Below are 19,308 nucleotides of genomic sequence, written 5' to 3'. Positions count from 1 at the left end.
ATGTTACGTAAATATATAAATATCACCTGAAAGGCATAAAGAAGTCTGTATTTCAATTTAACAATCCCACAGGGAAAGCCCCTGCATACCATTTTAAGCTAGGCCCCAAGTCAAGTCACTGCTTGATGTCTTAAAGGCGCCTAAATAAAAATGGTTATTTTGTAATAATAGTAGTATCATATTTCAGATCACCGATATAGAAAATTAAAAGTAACTTACACTGTATTACTTTAGGCAAATACAATATTTAACAATAATTTTAAAATAAAATACCTCAAAATTTAAATCAGGCATTACCATAGAGAGCCCTTGGTTTGCGTCTCTGCTGTGCACCTTCAACGAGCAACGCGTATAATTGCTGCAGACTTGTTTAGATTTGGCGTTGTTTTAGGTCACTTGTTTGGTCAGTTACTGTAAGTATTGTATTTAAACGTAAGGAATTTCTATGGAGAGTATGTAGTCATTCTAATTACACGTATAATGATTAATATACAGTTTTCTTCTTTATAGAATGAATGTTTAGTTTTTGTCGGATGTGGTTGCTAGGAGAGGCCTTCCCTTCTGGTGTAGAAGGCGCATTTTGTTTTCTACTTAGATTGAATTTCTCGCATAAATAGTAGTTATAATTAATCTTTGTATGAAAGTCAGACTGCAATTGTGCATATAGACGTTTGAAATAGTTTACACATAGTTTTTCTTCGTCAGAAACATGTATGTATTACAATTAAATTCATAGGCCCATTCACGTCATCGTTTTGTACTTTATTACACAACCATGACAGCAGGAACGAGCACCTCGATTAGCTCAGGTATATGGTGATTTGGGTTTATTGGGGCTATTTTAATTTGCTTTAGTAATTAAAAGGCTGTATTGTTTTATGCCGTGCCATGCTTGTCAATGCTTTCATTAAATTATTTCAGTACAACACTGAGGTTGAAGGGCGTATAAGCAAGAGTCACAGTTGGAAAGTATTTGATAGTTTGTTTTTTTTCTCCACCTTTTTATTTAAGCGTGAATTTTGTTTTATTTGTCAACGTTATTACAAACGTTTTCGCGTACAACGCTAGGCGTACGTCAGTCTCTTGTTCTGTTCCTGACTGTTGCCTTCTTTTAGTAAAATCCATGCTTTTAAATAGGCAAGCCTTGTTATTCGATATTAACTATTCAGTGTTGCGCCGGTTTTGTCAGCCTGTCTCGTTTTAATGCTTAGGTATTTTTAATGGCTTTTTTCAAAGGAATCTAATATTCAGAGACAATATCGACAAAGAGCCCATATTCTAATACGGTGTTAACCGTAAAGGGGCGTGTTTCCTTTTTTGTTTAACTGGTTGAATATATATATTTTTTTTTAACCGAAATTTTATTTCTCAGTGTTTACGATATGTTACTAGCAAGGCATAGATTAACTTTTGGAATATTACTGTTTATTCTACCTTAAAGAGTAGGTAGGTAGTGCGATGTATGGGTCCAGTGCGCTATACATTTAACTAAAAATACAGTCTAAAAAAATTACAACATGAACCGAACACGCATGCTTAATAACACACGACGACTGCGGTTGCCAATTCAGATGCCTTCTTTCTTTTTGGTCATTCTGGTGTATAAATGAGAGGGGTTTGATTATCATTTTATTCGAATTTATTTATTGAGCTTCCGTAAAATGCCATATTCCCTCCTGGGGACCCAAAAGTTCTATCAATCTTATCTACCTGCAATGCCGAAAGCAAACCTATCTACATGCAGTACTGTAATATGCTTTCAAATTGCAGCTGCTTGAATTATATATATATATATATAATTTTTTTTTTTTGAATGCGGCTTAATTAAGACTGCAGTTTAATTTGGTTATTAACATATTCATCATTTGTCCACTCCAAATATTTAAACTATTTATACTGCAAATATAGAAGTTTTGGAGTAATTTTTTTTTTTATAATAGATATTTGTAGGAGCATTCGGTATGTTTAGGAAGTAGGTCTTTTTAAACTTCATTTAATAAATGGGCATTATCTTTTTGAGCCATACTTAATTTTTAAGCAGCAAAATCCAGTATTTAGGATGAATTTTCCTACCTCATCATGATTATAGCCATAAAAATCTTGAAATACACACAATGCACGTGTCTGCATTGATAACGGTTTATATTTAGTATTACTTTGAACATTGTATCTAACTGATATGAGCAAAGTGCACAGCTCATTTTACTATAATTTTGCAAATGACCTGGCATAAAGCAATGTGTGTGGAGGGTGCTTATTTATTTAAATTGTGCAAATACTGAAAATGTGAGAGACAGAACACGACAGATTTTTAGCCATTTATCATCTACAGTCAGTTTCTTGGAGCATCTAGATCATCAGTTCTTAACCTCGGATCACTTCTTAATCACTGATCTTTTGCATCATCTCATTAGTTTATGCTGACTTGTATAGTTAAAACGTAGTATTACACAAGATGGAAGGTTTGATACCTGCAGCTTGTTTGGGTTGGAGCAGTGGTACAAGTGAAAACCTGTTTGCTTAAAATCTTAGATCAATTATGCGTAAAGAATTGTAGTTAACGTGCCAGAACCACCATCACAGTATGTTTGTGTTACTACCAGTAGCTATTTCCCTGATAGATTGGTAAAGGTGAATTCTCTCTGGTTTTTTTTTTTTTTTTTTTTTTTTAAGTCTCTTACCATGGAAAGTGTGTGTGTGTGTATAATATACGTACACACTAGGGGGTTCTGCCCCCTGCTCGCTTTGCTCGCCAACCCCTGTTTGGTTAATCCATCATCCAACCTGCTATATCCTAACTACAGGGTCACTGGGGTTTACTGGAGCCAATCCCAGCCAACACAGGGCACAAGGCAGGAAATAAACCCCGGACAGGGCGCTAGCCAATCGCAGGTCTTGCACACACAAGGTACAATTTAGAATCATCAGTCCACGCAACCTGCATGTTTTTGGACTATGGGAAGAAGCACCCGGAGGAAAGCCACACAGACACGGGGAGAACATGCACACTCCACGTAGGGAAGACCAGGGAAGCGAACCCAGGTCTCCTAACTGCGAGGCAGCAGCACTACCCACTGCACCACCGTGCTGCTGTTTGGTTAATCGGATATACAATTTTAAAAGCTTTTTTTCCTTTGGAATTGTTTCAGTTTCATTAGTTGCACATTTTACTTTAAATGTTTATTAAAAACAATATATATAATTACCATTTCAAGATCGCATTGAATTTTGAATGTTTTTGGAAATACATTGTGACAATGCAACGTATGATCGCCCGTGAAGTGAATATTGATTCTGTTTGTCTAATAAATAAACCGTTTTCTAATGGTTGTCCCTTTTGATTTGTTAATTGTCGTAGCAAAAGCTATTCTCACAGTAAACTGTAAACATTTTAATACGAATGGCATATCACAGTCTCCTTTGGTGTCTAATGTTATTCGCGGAATATATACATCACCTTACTTGTTGCCTGTTAAAATTTGCATCGCTTCTCTGTCATCATAAATATACACCTGACCGAATTGTGTATTCTTTGAAATTAAACTTGTCGTTGCTTTAACTGTTGTGGGATGACCTTGCTTTGTCCTGCTATTTTTTTTTTTTTTTTTTTTTTTTTTTTTTCTCCTCAATTACACCTGGCTCTGATGATTAATCACCTTTTGTTTGCGCTAATGAGATCTTTACTATCTTTTTTTTTTTTTTTTTTAGATACTGTAGCGACTGACTTAAAGCGTCACAAACGTTTTACTTGAAGAATCGCCGACTTCGTAACCCCAAACACAACTGTCTAGCATCCCCTCTGATCCCTCCTCCCCTGGGTCTCGCCTCCCCCTTACCGCATCAATCAATACCCCGCTATCAGTCTCCATGCTGTACTCCGCCCCCCTCAATCGGACCCATCAGTCACTTAAAACAAAAAAGGCTTCAACTTGCTGGCGAACTGCCTGTTCTGCTTGTCGTATGTCGTTGTTTTAAGAGCTGGGAAAACATTGCATGTCTGCCAAAAGCAATCCAACAACTGCTTAGTTAGAGGTCTGTGGACTTGTTTTAAATGATGGCTCACTGACTTATCTCGCATGACGTTGTAAAAACAATAATTGTCCTTTATTTCCGGCCTGGGCGTGGTTAAATCTTTTTCTTGCAGGACGTTTAACGCTGCTCCTGTTTATGAAGTTCTAATCTTTCGTTTCTGAGCCCTATTGGACGTGCTTTGTTTTCAATTCCACTTGTTCTGTGCTGATTATCACTTTCCTTATTTTCTAAATTTGCACCTAGATTGTTTTTCTTTTTAGCATTTTTTTTCTCTCCACCGCATGTGGGTTTCTTTTCTCCGCGCTTTTCTTTCGTCTTCGTTTATTCGTTGACGTTTCATTTCTACCCTATTCATTTCATTTCTACCGTATTGACCTTATACACTTTATAGGCACTGGGAGGCATGGAGCTGTGTGCTGCGTGACTGCCTTTATAAAATGTATTTATTTATTTTATTTTTTATTTTTTTTATATCTTGTAAGTAGGGTGTGTCTTGCACTGTGGCAAGTGTCTTTGGTTTCGCAGGTGTTTAAAATTGTCTTCCGAGAGGATCACATATCGTAGCCTTGCATTTTGCTTTCCATTCCTGGATTTTCTTATATAAGTAAATTTATTTATTTGCAGCTGGAGATCCACAAAGGGAGAAAAAATTAATCCTGGATCATAAAAGTAGTTTTTATTCCTGAGCTTTCAACCCCTGCCAGGGGTCTTCATCAGAGGATAATGCTTAGACTTGCAAGAATCAAAGGCAATATATAGCAAAAAATTACGTGGGTGGGGGAGGTGACTAAGTCAGTGTGATCGGGGGGTTGGAGGGTATTGGGTGTAAAGTCTTTATTATGAATATGTTAAGTTTGCAACACACATACAGGAATATTGCAACGCTGTCAGAAGAAAGGACTCGCTATCATTGATCTATACTAAATCAACAGGACATACTTGTACATTGTCCCCGTTAAATGTAAAATTCAAGGCTAGTACTAAATGTGCCAGAGGGCTGGCCGAATCTTGGTTATCAAATGAGAACGCCATCAACAGACACTTGGACATAAATCCAGCATATGCAAATAAAAATCGGGAATAAAAATATAATCCTGCAAATTCAAGCAGATAAGGCCCAATTTGCTGATTATTGTCAGTATTTTGTTTCTGCATGTTTGTACATTTTATTCTAGACTTTATTACTGCTTAGTCCTGTTTAATGATTTACTGCATCCTATTTGTTGTTGAAATATTTTGACTGTATTGTCACATTTTAATTGTTAAAGAAATGAACCATACTTGGCTTCAGAAGCCAAGTGAATGACACAAATTTAATGTTTGCTGGATTTTTCTTTTATTTCTGAAAAAAGTATGCTGTTTCAGCATCCCTGCTAGCTTTGCATTTCTGTGATTGTGTGCCTCCATTGGCTTATTTGCCTATCATTATTTCAGATAATTATGATGCACTGCATTCATGGTTGGTTTCTGCTTCACACCCTTTGTAGCAAGAATAGACACCAGCTCCCCATGACACTGATCTGGATAATCCATTAAGGAAATGTATAGATGACTTAGTGAGTGAGTGAATGAATCCGTGCTTGCTACATTTAAAGGAAAAATGTGTATGCTGCTGTACTAAAGTGGCCAACACTTTCTGATCTAAGCCATAAAAGTTCACCTGAAGATTCTTTGGTGTTTTACTGTAAACTAATGATATTTCACTGAGTTGTCAAGTTTATGTCCTCTGATTCAGTATAATGTCAGCTTTTTAGTTATTTCTGGTATGAATCGCACTACAGAATATAAAATCTTAAACTGTGTGCAAAAAGATGTAATAGAAAAATATTTTTAAAAAAAGCCCTTTTACATAACCTGCATGTCTAACATCATTGAACATCGCAGAAGACAGACATTCCATTTGTCTTGGGTGTATAATAAATGATGACTCGCCAGACAGAACACTGCACCAAACCCCGACCCCATCACTGACACAGCCACAATGCACAGCTTAATGGATACTAGCCAACTATGCCACATAATCATGCCATTTTTTAAATGATTTTTAAGCACAGGGAAAAAAATGAACATTTGCAAAATCTGTAATTTAATAAACCACCAAGAAAAGTAACATTGCAACAATGCACGCTACGAACCAACATACAATCATCGATCAGTACACACTGCCTGCCCGCCCCCAACTCACCTGAGTCTCTTTTGCTTGTGCACCTCTGAGCCACTTTGTCTTTTCGTTGTTCTTTGTGGTTCCGGCTGCTTTTCTATATATAATCCACCAAGTCGCCCGACCATGGTAGTAGTGGGGGGGGGGGTTATTGGGTTTGGTGTACAAAGGGCAGGGATGTAATCAGTGCGAGCGTTTGACCCGCACTTACTGGGTATTCCTCGTTCGTAGGGAAATTTGCAAGCCCCGGTTCCCATCACGAATGGGGTTCAACGGCTTACCCATGCCTGTCGGCGCCGGTGACCGCTGGTAACAGTCAGGCGGGCGTTCTCGTCCCATGCTGTTAGAATTGGTGGGTGTGTCTCTATCGGTTCAAGTTGTTGGGCGGTGCTGTCGTTTGTATCCCATGGTCGGATGACTTGGTGGATTATATATAGAAATGCAGCCGAAACCGAAAAGAATAATGAAAAGTCAACATGGCTCAGTGGTGCATGTGTACTGTAGCAGAGACGAAAGCGAGTTGGTGAGTTGTTGCGTCCGGGCACATGAGCAGGCACTGTGAATGCCTTGAGAGCGTGAGTGGACGCGTGCTCGAGTTGGTGGGCGTGAGTTGGTTGGCTGGGCTTTGTGAGTTGACTGACATGGCGCTTTTTTGCGTATCCCATGGTTGTCTTGTGTGAATGCCTCGAGAGACAAGGTGTCCTTGTTTGGTGAGTTGTTGCAGTTTGTGAGTGAAAAGCTGCAATGGGTTTACACGCTGGTAACAGTCAGGCAGGGGGCAGGCGTTCTCGTCCCATGGTCTTAGAATTGGTGGGCGTGGCTCTGTCAGCGGGTGTGGCTGTGAGTTGTCGGCGTATCCCATCATCTTAGTGTTGGTGGGTGTGGCTATATCGTGCGTATCCCATGGTTGTCTTGCCTGTTCTGTCTGCTTAGTGAATTTTATATATAATAATTTTATTAGATTTGAGGAGCTGTCATACACAATGCTGGTAAACACACCCAATGTGTGTGGCATTCAGTCTCTTGAGGCTAAATTGCTACAGCTTACAACATTGGGTCTTTTTTGTGGCTATGTTTTTAGTTCTCCTTTTTCCTGCTTCTTTATGCTGCTGACTTTTTAAAGCATGTCAGGGCCAAGGTGTGCACCCCTAGCCCCTCTCTGGCCAATGTCATTTTTGGCAGACCATGTAAGCACATATTCACAAGGTGTGTGTGCTCAAAGGTGGTTTGCTCATAAATGGTTTGCTTTTATGTGTTTGTGTAAAGTCCAGATTTTGACCTTTCCTAAAGTATAATTTTGCTATGTTTAAGGTTTTCACCTTGCTGTAAATCCTGCTTGTCTGGAAAAGATTTGTTTGCTCCTCTGACTGCAGAAATCTCCTCTCTGTAACAATGCATTCTCTCTACTAACAGTCCCTCCTTCTGTGTGTAACACTTGCTGCTTTGATAGAAGTCAAAAGTTCAAGTAAAAACAAACTTGCAGTTTAACATCATGAAATATTGTGTATAATGCTTTTAACTATTTAAAGCACATACAATATAACCGTCACATTCCCTTACACAGATTAATGTGACCTGGTTGGAATTGGAAGATGCTGTGCCTTTTCAATTTTCAGAAAAAAGTGTCTTGATGCAATGAATGGATTTATAATAAGTTAGGGGTGTGGCAGTTGTTTAAGCCTCTGCTTGCTTATTTGGAAGGGGTTAAATTCAGTGTAAGCTAATTAGACAATGGTTATAACATCCTTGATATGTACACTGAAGACAGTTATTGTCTGTTATACCTGCATTTTTATCACTCTAATATTTTTTTATGTGGTACTGTATTGAATAATGCGCTCAGTGAATGAAGACCAATTTAAACAGATACAAAACTTTGGAGTTCTGATGTGCTTTAAAAAGTCTAATATGCAGTGTACACCACTCTGGTTACTTGTAGGTACTTCAGCTACAAGAGCTTGTGATCCCGAAACGACAGTGTGGTGCTGAATTGGCGCTGAGTTTGAGAGACACACAGTAAGTTGTACAATGACTTTTTTTTTTTTTTTTTGTAAATGTATTCAGTGTAATGAAATGTAAAGTTTCCAAAATGACTTCCACAAATAAAGGGCTTTTTGCCTGATAAAAACTTGGGAGACTTCATGTAGCATACTGTAATGCCATGGTAACTGCATAATCATACTCCACATGTGTACTGCATGTTGCAGAAATAAAGTGCATTTTATCTTGTACTTCGCAGATTTTCATAGCATCTGTCCTACAGAGCATCATGCAGTCTGGGGGTGGGGGGAGTTTTTTTTTTTTTTTTTTTTTTTCCTTTCTCTCTGCACATTAAGTGAGCCCTTGCATTTCCCTAGCATCTATTTGATATCTTCTGCATGCAGGGCGATGCGTATATACACATCAAGCAATGTTCCCTCTAAGGAGTAGCATATAGTGAGCAAAAAACATTGTTTATGAGCGACATTTTGTTTAAGCCAAAAATTTATGAGCACCAACTCCGACAGTCGGAGTGAGCGATCGTGCGGGAAGTATGAGCGACACTCTGAATTCGTGTGAGCGATTGCTCACGCGCTCAGCTTAGAGGGAACATTGACGTCAAGTGCCTTGGAGGAATGTACTATACTTTTTTTTTTTTTTTTTTTTTTTCTCTCTTTGACGTCATTAGGATTATAGTTATGATTGACATTCTAATTGGCAAAGCAGCCATTGTATTGCCAAAAAAATTACAACACACGTCACAGCTCAACATAATGTCTGCATGTGAAAAAAAATTATTTCAGTGCTGCTTCACCCACTGTCCTCTCCAATAGAAACATTTCATTTTTTGCTTTTTAAAAAAAAAAAAAAGGCAGACACAGCACATGAAAGCACTGAAAGCAAGGATGATCAGGGGAAACCGGATGCACCTGAGCTCAATTTTGAGCTTCATGGCAAAGGCTGTGAATACTTATGTACATGTGCTTTCTCAATTTTTTTATTTTTAATAAATTTGCAAAAATCTCAAGTAATCTTTTTCACATTGTCATTATGGGGTGTTCTGTGTAGAATTCTGAGGGGGGGGGGGGATGAATTTAATCCATTTTGGAATAAGGCTGTAACATAACAAAATGTGGAAAAAGTGATGCACTGTGAATACTTTCTGGATGCACGTTTTGATTTAATTGCCATTAAAACTTATATAATATCTTTTGTCTGATGAGGAAGATTTTTTGCTGGGGTGCCATATGTAGTTCATTGTTCAGTAAGCTTCAATAAAATTCACTGAATATTGTAATTGGAACGTTGTTTTCTATGATTTACATCAAGTGCCATTTGTGTAATTTTATTAATTCTTGTAGCTGCCCTTTGATTAACTGGTGCCCTATCCCAGGTTGTTTCCCAATACCTTGTGTGAATGGGTACTGATCAGCTGAGGTCTGAGTACTTCTGTATTGTACTGAACAGGCTTGTAAAACAAATTAAGTCCTTTTTAACATCATAAATGTTTAGCTTTCTTTGCATAATTGACTTTTTATATATTTTTCAGATGCCAACTATAAAACTGCAGAGTTCAGATGGAGAGATTTTTGAAGTCGATGTTGAAATTGCAAAGCAGTCTGTGACAATCAAGACAATGCTGGAAGGTAAGTACGAGTTTGCAAGCACTTCATTTATAATGTTGCATTTCTACTTGTACTGATGGGTATATATACTTAATAGCGGTTACATTTTTATATAGACTTGGGAATGGATGATGAAGGAGATGATGACCCTGTTCCTCTTCCTAATGTTAATGCAGCTATTCTTAAAAAGGTAAATTTAATTTATTTTCTGATGTTTGCTATAATGGCTAACTGCATGCAGCGCTTTCATCTGTATGGCCTGTACTGTATCATATATTGGAATTACTGCAAAGGTTCTCATGGAAGCTCATGTACTGGTTAATGGCCAGTGTGTGGTTTTGTTAATATATAAACTGAAAAAATTTAAATTTGAGCCAACCCAGTACTGTCTGCCATGGAATTTGATTATATGGACACAATGTTCATTTGGTATTTGCACAGACCAATGATCAATTTATGTGGCCATGGGTGCCTTCCCCATTTTGGCCTCTTTCTGTGGTATCAGTTAACAGGGTAGTGAAAACAGTCAATAAAATAAAAATGCCTAATTGCTAAATGAATAGGAACCAGTTAATTCAGGTAGTTAATGAATTACCAACTGGAATCATGTTGGTAATAGGTCTAGAGTATTAAACTTAATGCATTTTTGGTCTTTGCAGTATTTTTCCCATTCCAGTACAGTGTGGTGGTTTTTTATTTTATTTATTTTTTTTTTAAACAGTAAGAATTTAATCTGTCAGTTTTATAAGTGCTATCTAACATGTAGCAACCTCTTAATAAACACTTACAATATTGACAATAGGACTTCATGTGAACATGATTTTGAGATGATGAATAAAATTTGAGTTTTTCTGTCATGTGTGGAAGGAGTAATTGTGAGAGTGGTTCAGTGTACTCGACCATCTATGGAGTAAGATTGCTATCAAAAATAACTTGTAATTTAAGTCAAATTTACATTTCAAGTATCAATTACACTTGCGCTTCTGAAAATTGAGTACAATTCTCAAGCCTGAACAAACTGTCAAAAATACATCATTGGACGCATGAGGCATTCTCTATTTTTGTTGCTATGTATGTACCACAAAGATGGAGTTATTTTTGGCAGCGATCCTACTCCATATATACAAGCCAAAGCTTTGGTTGTCGGTTCTATTTGCCGCTTCAGTGTTGCTTGTTTATGATCTAATGAGAGGTCTCCGGCACCAGAGTTTTCCCTAGCCGCATTTAGTGAATGTCTGTGGGGAATCCGCCCAGGCTGTGACACTAATCCAACACGGGGATGTGCCATTGGACCCTCTATTTCACATGCAAGTCTTCGGGAGGTCTGGCGTAAATCCCACGGAGATAATTTTTCCACATTTTCTATATGATCGGATACAAAGGAGTTGCGTCAAATTGGAACAACTTAATTTTCAAAGTTTTGTGACCGAACAGGTGCCTTTAAGTGGCAGTTCAGTTTTGCTCAGGTTAATGACAAACTTGGTACTCTGTCATATCTGAGTAAGGTGTACTCTGATATTTAATGGGCAGAGTAAAATATCTGGACACGCAACTAAGTTGTTATGTAAAGTTTAAAACTCGGATGTTAATTTCATGTTCTCACTTTTTATTTTTGGTTGGATGGAAGCCTATTGGAGCCTGAAGTATGTCAAGAGTAAAGTTGAAACGTCGACTTTATTCTTGACATTTCAAGTTTTAACCTTTTGTCATTAAATTAGAATATTGAAATCTTCATCTTGAATTCAACGTTTAATTTACTAGATTTTCTCAAACCCTGTCATAACTAATGTAGCACATGAAATGCTTTGTATTAAATGTTCCCCGACCCAGTTGATGATCACTATGTGCTTCTTAAACTGACTTCCTCTTGGACTGAGAGGAGCCACAGGCAGCGATTGCCACACAGATTGCATTAATTTCATGTTACTGCTTTCTGAACATTATAAATACTTGATATCATTTTCATGATGAAATGCATGAAAGCACATATAGTGGGGGCAAGGTGGAATGGCGGTATCACTGCTGCCTCTCAGTAAGAGGTCCTGGGTGTTCCCTGCCTGGAGTTTACATGTTTTTCTGGGCTTACTTGGCAGCTTCCAAAGGTATAGAAGGATGTGAGGTTTTGTTATGCTAAATTGACTCTCTAGTGTATATTGTGCTTCTATTCACCCAGCAATGAGCAGGCGACCCGTCCAGGCATTTTTCCTGCCTTGCGCAAAATGTTTGCTGGGACAGGCATGACCCTGGATGGATGGAATAATTTAAACTTGTAGAACAAAGGACACAGTGTTAAGAACTTTTAAATTTCTAAGTTTATTGCTATCTTTACTTTCACAAAGACGTTTTTGGTGTGGTGATTGGATATGTGGAGAAAGAAAAGGGAAGGATCAGAACTGGGGGTTTTGTATGTTAGACAGCACGCTGGCAATAAAGAAAGCCCACACGGAAGAACATCCATTGAATTCTGTGTTCTTCAGCCACCAGCTCACAAACTCAATATTTACACAATACCCATTCTTGTATCCAGCTTTTTGGAGCCTCGTCACACTTGGCATAAAGGTTCTCTACACTGAACGTACACTTGGGGCCACCTTAGTAGCGCTGCCTCCATGCCACAGTGCCCCCACGTTTAATACACGCTTAATGCATTTCATCATGAAAATGATATCCATAATATATTCTAAATGTTTAGAGAGCATTAATATCATGAAGTGAATGTATTCTGTGTGGCGATCACTGGCTGTAGGATCGGGAACACTTAATACAAAGCATTTTAATGTGCAACATTAGTTATGATGGGGTTTGAGAAAATCCAGTAAATTGAACATTGATTTTAAGATCACGTTTACGACATTCTGTTTTTAATGACAAACTACAGGATTAAAGTGGAAACCTTGAGAATAAAGTCGGGAAGTGTTGACTTTATTCTCGACACTTTTGTTTCTCCCATTCCCCCCCCACCTTCTTCTTCATGGCCCTAATACGCTTCTGTATGGTTTGTGTCGGTTTTATTTTGGTTTTTGCCCTTTGGAGCCACTGTAAAGGAGCTACGTATGAAGTATGACCGCTCTCAAAAATAACTCCTGCTTTCCACCTTTTGAAACACATCACATGTGTAACAAAAATAGATTTTGTTCTTCGATACAGAATGCCTCAAGTGTCCAGTGACGTATTTTTGACAGCTCACACATGAGAATTGTACTCTTAATTTTCAGAAGCACAAGTGTAATTGACACGTGAAATGTAAATTTGACTTAAATTATTACAAGTTATTTTTCACAGTGATCATTCTCCATAGCCATCCGTCCACTAAATGTAAGTGGATGCCTTTAACAGTGACCTATATAATAATATGGGTGAATCTTGGCCCACTCTTTACAAAAGTGTTCCAGATTGGTGAACTGCTTATTTTAATCTCTGGCACAACAACTGAAGTTTTAAATTCAGGTCCTGGTGCAGTCAAGTCCTGCACCCACCCTCCACCCCCAAAAAAACATTAACCAACCAAAGTGATTTTGTGGTTTGGATGTGTGTGTCACCCAATGGAACTATTGTTGTGCCCAACCCCACAATAAGGTCCAGGTAAACGGCTGGATCGGCAGTGTTAGTTTAGATGAGGGGTATAACCTGCATTTTGTAATTCCTACCTTCCTAAGTATACATTGCAGCCACACCATTGTGGGGGGTATCTGCTGGGAGGGAAGCTTGAATGTCTCACGGTTGTCCGTTAGAGGTGGAATTTTTGTGCCATTGTTATGTCGTTTGTTTTTTGTGTGGTACTGTATCATTATTATCAAATTATTGTTCTTTACATACCCATAATTCTGACTGTTTAAATTATGTAATTGCTTCTGTAATATTTTAATACTCTAAATCTTTTTGTAAAATAGCATTATGTATTTTTACTGTTGTCAACCCTCCATTAAAAAATAAGGCTCGCCCTGCTTACAAAATCAGGTTATGAATGTCCAGAGGAATGGAACTTTTTTTCTTAACCCGAGACCCACCTGTATGTAGTTTTGCGTGTCTTTTGCATTGATCTTAAGGTTTTGTGTTCACTGTATTAAGACACGCATCATAACAGAAGCACTTTTTATATTATAGCTGAGGGTAATGGTCTGAGAGGACACCTTTCCAAACACTTGGTCAGTTTGTTTTAGAATGAAAGAAATGTGGCGCAAATAGACTTGATTCGTATGATCTGTAAAGAAGATGATCCTGAGGGGACATTTGTAAATGTTAGTAGGGTTTTTTTTTTTTTTTTTTTTTTTTTTAAACAGTTTAAACTGATATTATAAAGAAATTCGCCATTTGCACCCCTAAGTACTTTTTTTACAAGTTCTATGTACCTTCATATTCTCCCAGTATGCAGACCTGCGAGCAAGAGTTTAAACCTAAAGCTCAGTTTAATGACTTTTTATGGCTTTTGAAAATGAATTGGGAAAATGACTCTGCATTTTCCCCCCCCCAACTTAATCTTTCTCCTTGTGCTCTGTAGGTTATTCAGTGGTGCACTCATCACAAAGATGACCCCCCTCCTCCTGAAGATGATGAAAACAAAGAGAAAAGAACTGACGACATCCCTGTATGGGATCAAGAATTCCTCAAAGTAGACCAAGGAACACTCTTTGAGCTCATTCTGGTATGTGGTTAAAATTAGGACGCACAACTTCGTAGTTTGTATGAAGAAATGATAACCAAATTTAACCAGAGTAAGAATGTAAACTGTTCAATATATCTTTTTATAGCATACCTGCTGCTAGTTTGCTACTGGAGTTATTTGATGGTGTATGTTTGTGGGTCTTACAGTAGTATTGTTGTTTTTAGGACTGATTGTTTTTATATATTATATAAATGCACGTGCGCGCACACACTAAGATTCCTAAAAGAACTGGCAATCGTGTTAAAACGTGACTGTTTTATAATAGACACTCTCTATCATTGCTTAAATGCACAGCATTCACAAAGCCTAAAACAGAAATATTTCTATCTGATCTGAATCTATACTGTTAATTTGAGAATTTCTACTTGAAATGCATTGTAAGTTCCACTCAAGTTTTTAAATAGTATTTCTGTCCAGTAATTTTAAAGCACACTCTGATTATTTAATTTCTACAAAACATTGTGTTCAAATGCATACACCTGCAAAATTTGAATAGCTGCTCTGTGTTGTGTGGTGGTTTTTTAGGATAGAAACTTCCTGCTTTGTTTTTCCTCCTGTTTTTTACTCTTTTTTTTTTTTTTTTATTCCTGTATCTTTATTTAAAGGCAGCAAACTATTTGGATATCAAAGGCCTCTTAGATGTCACATGTAAAACTGTTGCAAATATGATTAAAGGTAAAACTCCAGAAGAAATCCGAAAGACCTTTAATATCAAAAATGACTTCACTGAGGAAGAAGAAGCACAGGTGAGTGGGGTCTTCTGGTCACTTTAACACATTTAAACTTGGCAAGTTTGGAGCTTTGTTAGGAGTAACAGGCAACAATGTCTTATCAAATGAGTGACATTTTACTGTAAGAAAAGCTCGATTGCCATTGTGCTATTCCTGTTATTTCACAAGAACAAGCTTACTTTTTTGTTTTAGCATGAATTAGTTGATTTTTGTTTTTAGTACAATATTTTTATATGAACCATTTTGTATAGAATTTTTTTTTTTTTTTTTTATTAAACAAGGACTTATTTTACCCCTTAAATGATTACCGTAGGTTTTTCGTAACTGCCATTCAGCACATCGTGTGTTCTTGAGGATTATCCTGCACTCACTCTTTCTCTCACCATTCCAAAAACATGCGTGTTAGGTGCATGGCCCCCATATACAGTGGTGTGAAAAACTATTTGCCCCCCTTCCTGATTTCTTATTCTTTTGCATGTTTGTCACACAAAATGTTTCTGATCATCAAACACATTTAACCATTAGTCAAATATAACACAAGTAAACACAAAATGCAGTTTTTAAATGATGGTTTTTATTATTTAGGGAGAAAAAAAATCCAAACCTACATGGCCCTGTGTGAAAAAGTAATTGCCCCCTTGTTAAAAAATAACCTAACTGTGGTGTATCACACCTGAGTTCAATTTCCGTAGCCACCCCCAGGGCCTGATTACTGCCACACCTGTTTCAATCAAGAAATCACTTAAATAGGAGCTGCCTGACACAGAGAAGTAGACCAAAAGCACCTCAAAAGCTAGACATCATGCCAAGATCCAAAGAAATTCAGGAACAAATGAGAACAGAAGTAATTGAGATCTATCAGTCTGGTAAAGGTTATAAAGCCATTTCTAAAGCTCTGGGACTCCAGCGAACCACAGTGAGAGCCATTATCCACAAATGGCAAAAACATGGAACAGTGGTGAACCTTCCCAGGAGTGGCCGGCCGACCAAAATTACCCCAAGAGCGCAGAGACGACTCATCCGAGAGGTCACAAAAGACCCCAGGACAACGTCTAAAGAACTGCAGGCCTCACTTGCCTCAATTAAGGTCAGTGTTCACAACTCCACCATAAGAAAGAGACTGGGCAAAAACGGCCTGCATGGCAGATTACCAAGACGCAAACCACTGTTAAGCAAAAAGAACATTAGGGCTCGTCTCAATTTTGCTAAGAAACATCTCAATGATTGCCAAGACTTTTGGGAAAATACCTTGTGGACTGATGAGACAAAAGTTGAACTTTTTGGAAGGCAAATGTCCCGTTACATCTGGCGTAAAAGGAACACAGCATTTCAGAAAAAGAACATCATACCAACAGTAAAATATGGTGGTGGTAGTGTGATGGTCTGGGGTTGTTTTGCTGCTTCAGGACCTGGAAGGCTTGCTGTGATAGATGGAACCATGAATTCTACTGTCTACCAAAAAATCCTGAAGGAGAATGTCCGGCCATCTGTTCGTCAACTCAAGCTGAAGCGATCTTGGGTGCTGCAACAGGACAATGACCCAAAACACACCAGCAAATCCACCTCTGAATGGCTGAAGAAAAACAAAATGAAGACTTTGGAGTGGCCTAGTCAAAGTCCTGACCTGAATCCAATTGAGATGCTATGGCATGACCTTAAAAAGGCGGTTCATGCTAGAAAACCCTCAAATAAAGCTGAATTACAACAATTTTGCAAAGATGAGTGGGCCAAAATTCCTCCAGAGCGCTGTAAAAGACTCATTGCAAGTTATCGCAAACGCTTGATTGCAGTTATTGCTGCTAAGGGTGGGCCCAACCAGTTATTAGGTTCAGGGGGCAATTACTTTTTCACACATGGCCATGTAGGTTTGGATTTTTTTTTCTCCCTAAATAATAAAAACCACCATTTACAAACTGCATTTTGTGTTTACTTGTGTTATATTTGACTAATGGTTAAATGTGTTTGATGATCAGAAACATTTTGTGTGACAAACATGCAAAAGAATAAGAAATCAGGAAGGGGGCAAATAGTTTTTCACACCACTGTAAGTGAGTGCCTTGTGGTGGTCTGGAATCTTCTCCAGGATTGCGTTTATGGGTCAGTCCTTCTAGTAGTGGTAATAAATTTTAAACAAAGGGGGTGTAGATAAGTGAACTTTGAAATTGCTTTTATCAAGATGTCGGTGAAGCCCATCTGGTGCCCTTGGATGCTCCACCCTTTAGTTGGGCGTATTCTTGGAATTGTGTACAGATGTTGTCCTGTTTCTACCTTCCCTCCTACTCTGCATATATGATAAATGGTTTGTGTGTATTTAAATAAACCATGAAAGAGCTTGCATTGAACAATTCAACAGAGGCTGGGGTGGTGACTCCTGAAGATGGCTGTGCATATTAGGGATGCAGTTGAGTGTACAAGTGATAATGGAAAGTGCTCTGTTAACATTTGTGTTTTATTTACAGGTACGTAAAGAGAATCAGTGGTGTGAAGAAAAATGAGTTTGACCTTCTGACACTATACCACACTGTAAGGATTGTTCCAAATATTGGTTGCACTGCGCTGTTCATAATTGTTAATATTATTACCTTAAACTATGGCAGCAATTTTTTGTGCATTCACAGCATGTTAATTCTCATTGCTTGTTTGAAGATAATTTAAATGCTAGTTTTTTGGGGTTTTTTTTTTTTCTCCTTCCCCCCCCCAATGTATTCATATGTTCACTTTAGTCAATGATAATAAACATTTTTTAATGTAAGATCTTGTCACATTTTTTGTAGTCTTTTGGAAGTGTAAAGCTCTTTATCAAAGTTCTGTACATCCCACAATAAGTAGTAGTCAAACACTTTAGATGTGAGTGCAAATGGAGTTTGTAACTGAAGGACGCCAGTTAGCTTTACCATTAACGTTGGTTGATTTTGTTTTGAAGATCTTGATCTTTTGTGCTTACCAAAAAATCTGTATATGTATGCCATCTCATATATGCACTGCAGTTTAGTCCTGATGCCGCAAGTGTGTGTAACTGACTAATGATGTGTGGTCATCTAATATGTTAGGAATATAAGCTGGCTTAGGATGCTGGTAGCTGACCATTTTTGTAGTGTGTACTTAATATGTTCAGTTTGACTAATAGTGTGAATTTTTTTTTTAATGAATGCTTGTAGTAAATTTTAATATTTGTATATCAAGAATTGAATATCCTTTCCCCAGATTAATATCAAGCGTAATTAGATTTCACCATGTTAAATGTTTTTTACAAAATGAAGAATCTTATTTAAAGCAGATCACCGTGCATGCTCCCAACCTCTCTTGTGATTTACTGCTACTGCAAATGGAGGAAGGGGGGCACTTTTTATTTTTTACAATCCCAACTTTACAACTCAGCTAAGGTGTTGGGGTTTTTCCCCACCTTCCCCGTCTCCCCCCCCCCCCCCCACACCTCTCCACTGGTGTGACAAATCCATTTCATGCATTGAAGTCTTTAGTACTTGTATTCATTTGAGTTTAATTAAAAGTAATTGCTGCTGTTGAACCCCGATTTGTCCTGAGCTGAACTGCCCAAGTAATAAGTAGAGAAACCGGAACCTGGACAGTTAAACCAATAAATACATCCTGACTGTGAGTGGATAGCCTTTAATGTATTTGCAGCAGTGCACATCCATGAGTCCAGCATTGTTTTCTCCCAAAATCTTACCCTGTGTTTTATTCCATAAACTTATGTGAAGTTGTATTTATAATTGGGGTGGGGAAAAAAACAGAACAAAAGTATCCCATTTGAAGCAAGCAGCCGTTTTTGGCTTCAGAAAACTCCACTCCATAAGCACGTTGGAGCTGCAGTGGTAAGCGACGTGTCCAGCTGGACATCTCCAAAGTGTGATCCAGCCTGCATGATGCTTGCTGCCAGTAACCGTGTCAGTGGTGGAGCTTCAGTCAGGTGTGTGTTTGTGGGTGGTTTGTTTTTTTGGTTAAACTTTCAAATGGTGGCACTCCCAAGCTTTGACGTGGTGGTATTTGTTTGTTCTTTGTACATGTTGGCCACAACGTTAAGCCACTAGAAATGACTCTCAAACCTGTAAATTTTGGAGGAAAAAGGTCACATATACCATGATGACTTAAAAATAT

The 19,308-nt window shown here is 38.0% G+C and overlaps 1 protein-coding gene across 2 annotated transcripts; it reads left to right on the top strand.

The window, feature by feature from the left end:
- The first annotated feature begins 285 nt into the window (after positions 1-285).
- skp1 (S-phase kinase-associated protein 1) lies at positions 286-17,944 on the top strand. Of its 2 annotated transcripts, XM_028812835.2 has the most exons (7): positions 286-413; positions 8,133-8,209; positions 9,723-9,819; positions 9,915-9,988; positions 14,297-14,440; positions 15,067-15,207; positions 17,652-17,944. In XM_028812835.2, the coding sequence occupies exons 3-7, from the start codon at positions 9,723-9,725 to the stop codon at positions 17,685-17,687; spliced, it is 492 nt and encodes a 163-aa protein (XP_028668668.1). In that variant the 5' UTR covers positions 286-413; positions 8,133-8,209; the 3' UTR covers positions 17,688-17,944. The 2 variants fall into 2 exon arrangements, with proteins under 2 accessions (XP_028668668.1, XP_028668669.1); XM_028812836.2 differs by lacking the exon at positions 8,133-8,209 and having other exon boundaries at positions 299-413.
- Positions 17,945-19,308: the final 1,364 nt, after the last annotated feature.

This window comes from Erpetoichthys calabaricus, chromosome 11, assembly GCF_900747795.2.
Source record: "Erpetoichthys calabaricus chromosome 11, fErpCal1.3, whole genome shotgun sequence".
In the NCBI taxonomy this organism is placed as follows: Eukaryota; Metazoa; Chordata; class Cladistia; order Polypteriformes; family Polypteridae; genus Erpetoichthys; species Erpetoichthys calabaricus.
The sequence above is the reverse complement of the archived record's forward strand: the minus strand, read 5'-3'. Positions and strand labels throughout refer to the sequence as shown.

Excerpts from the sequence above, each read along its gene's own strand:
- skp1 (XM_028812835.2), top strand. The coding sequence starts at position 9,723 with ATGCCAACTATAAAACTGCAGAGTTCAGATGGAGAGATTTTTGAAGTC. Across the intron at positions 9,989-14,296 it reads ATGCAGCTATTCTTAAAAAG|GTTATTCAGTGGTGCACTCA; the intron begins GTAAATTTAATT and ends TGTGCTCTGTAG. Across the intron at positions 15,208-17,651 it reads CTGAGGAAGAAGAAGCACAG|GTACGTAAAGAGAATCAGTG; the intron begins GTGAGTGGGGTC and ends TTTTATTTACAG.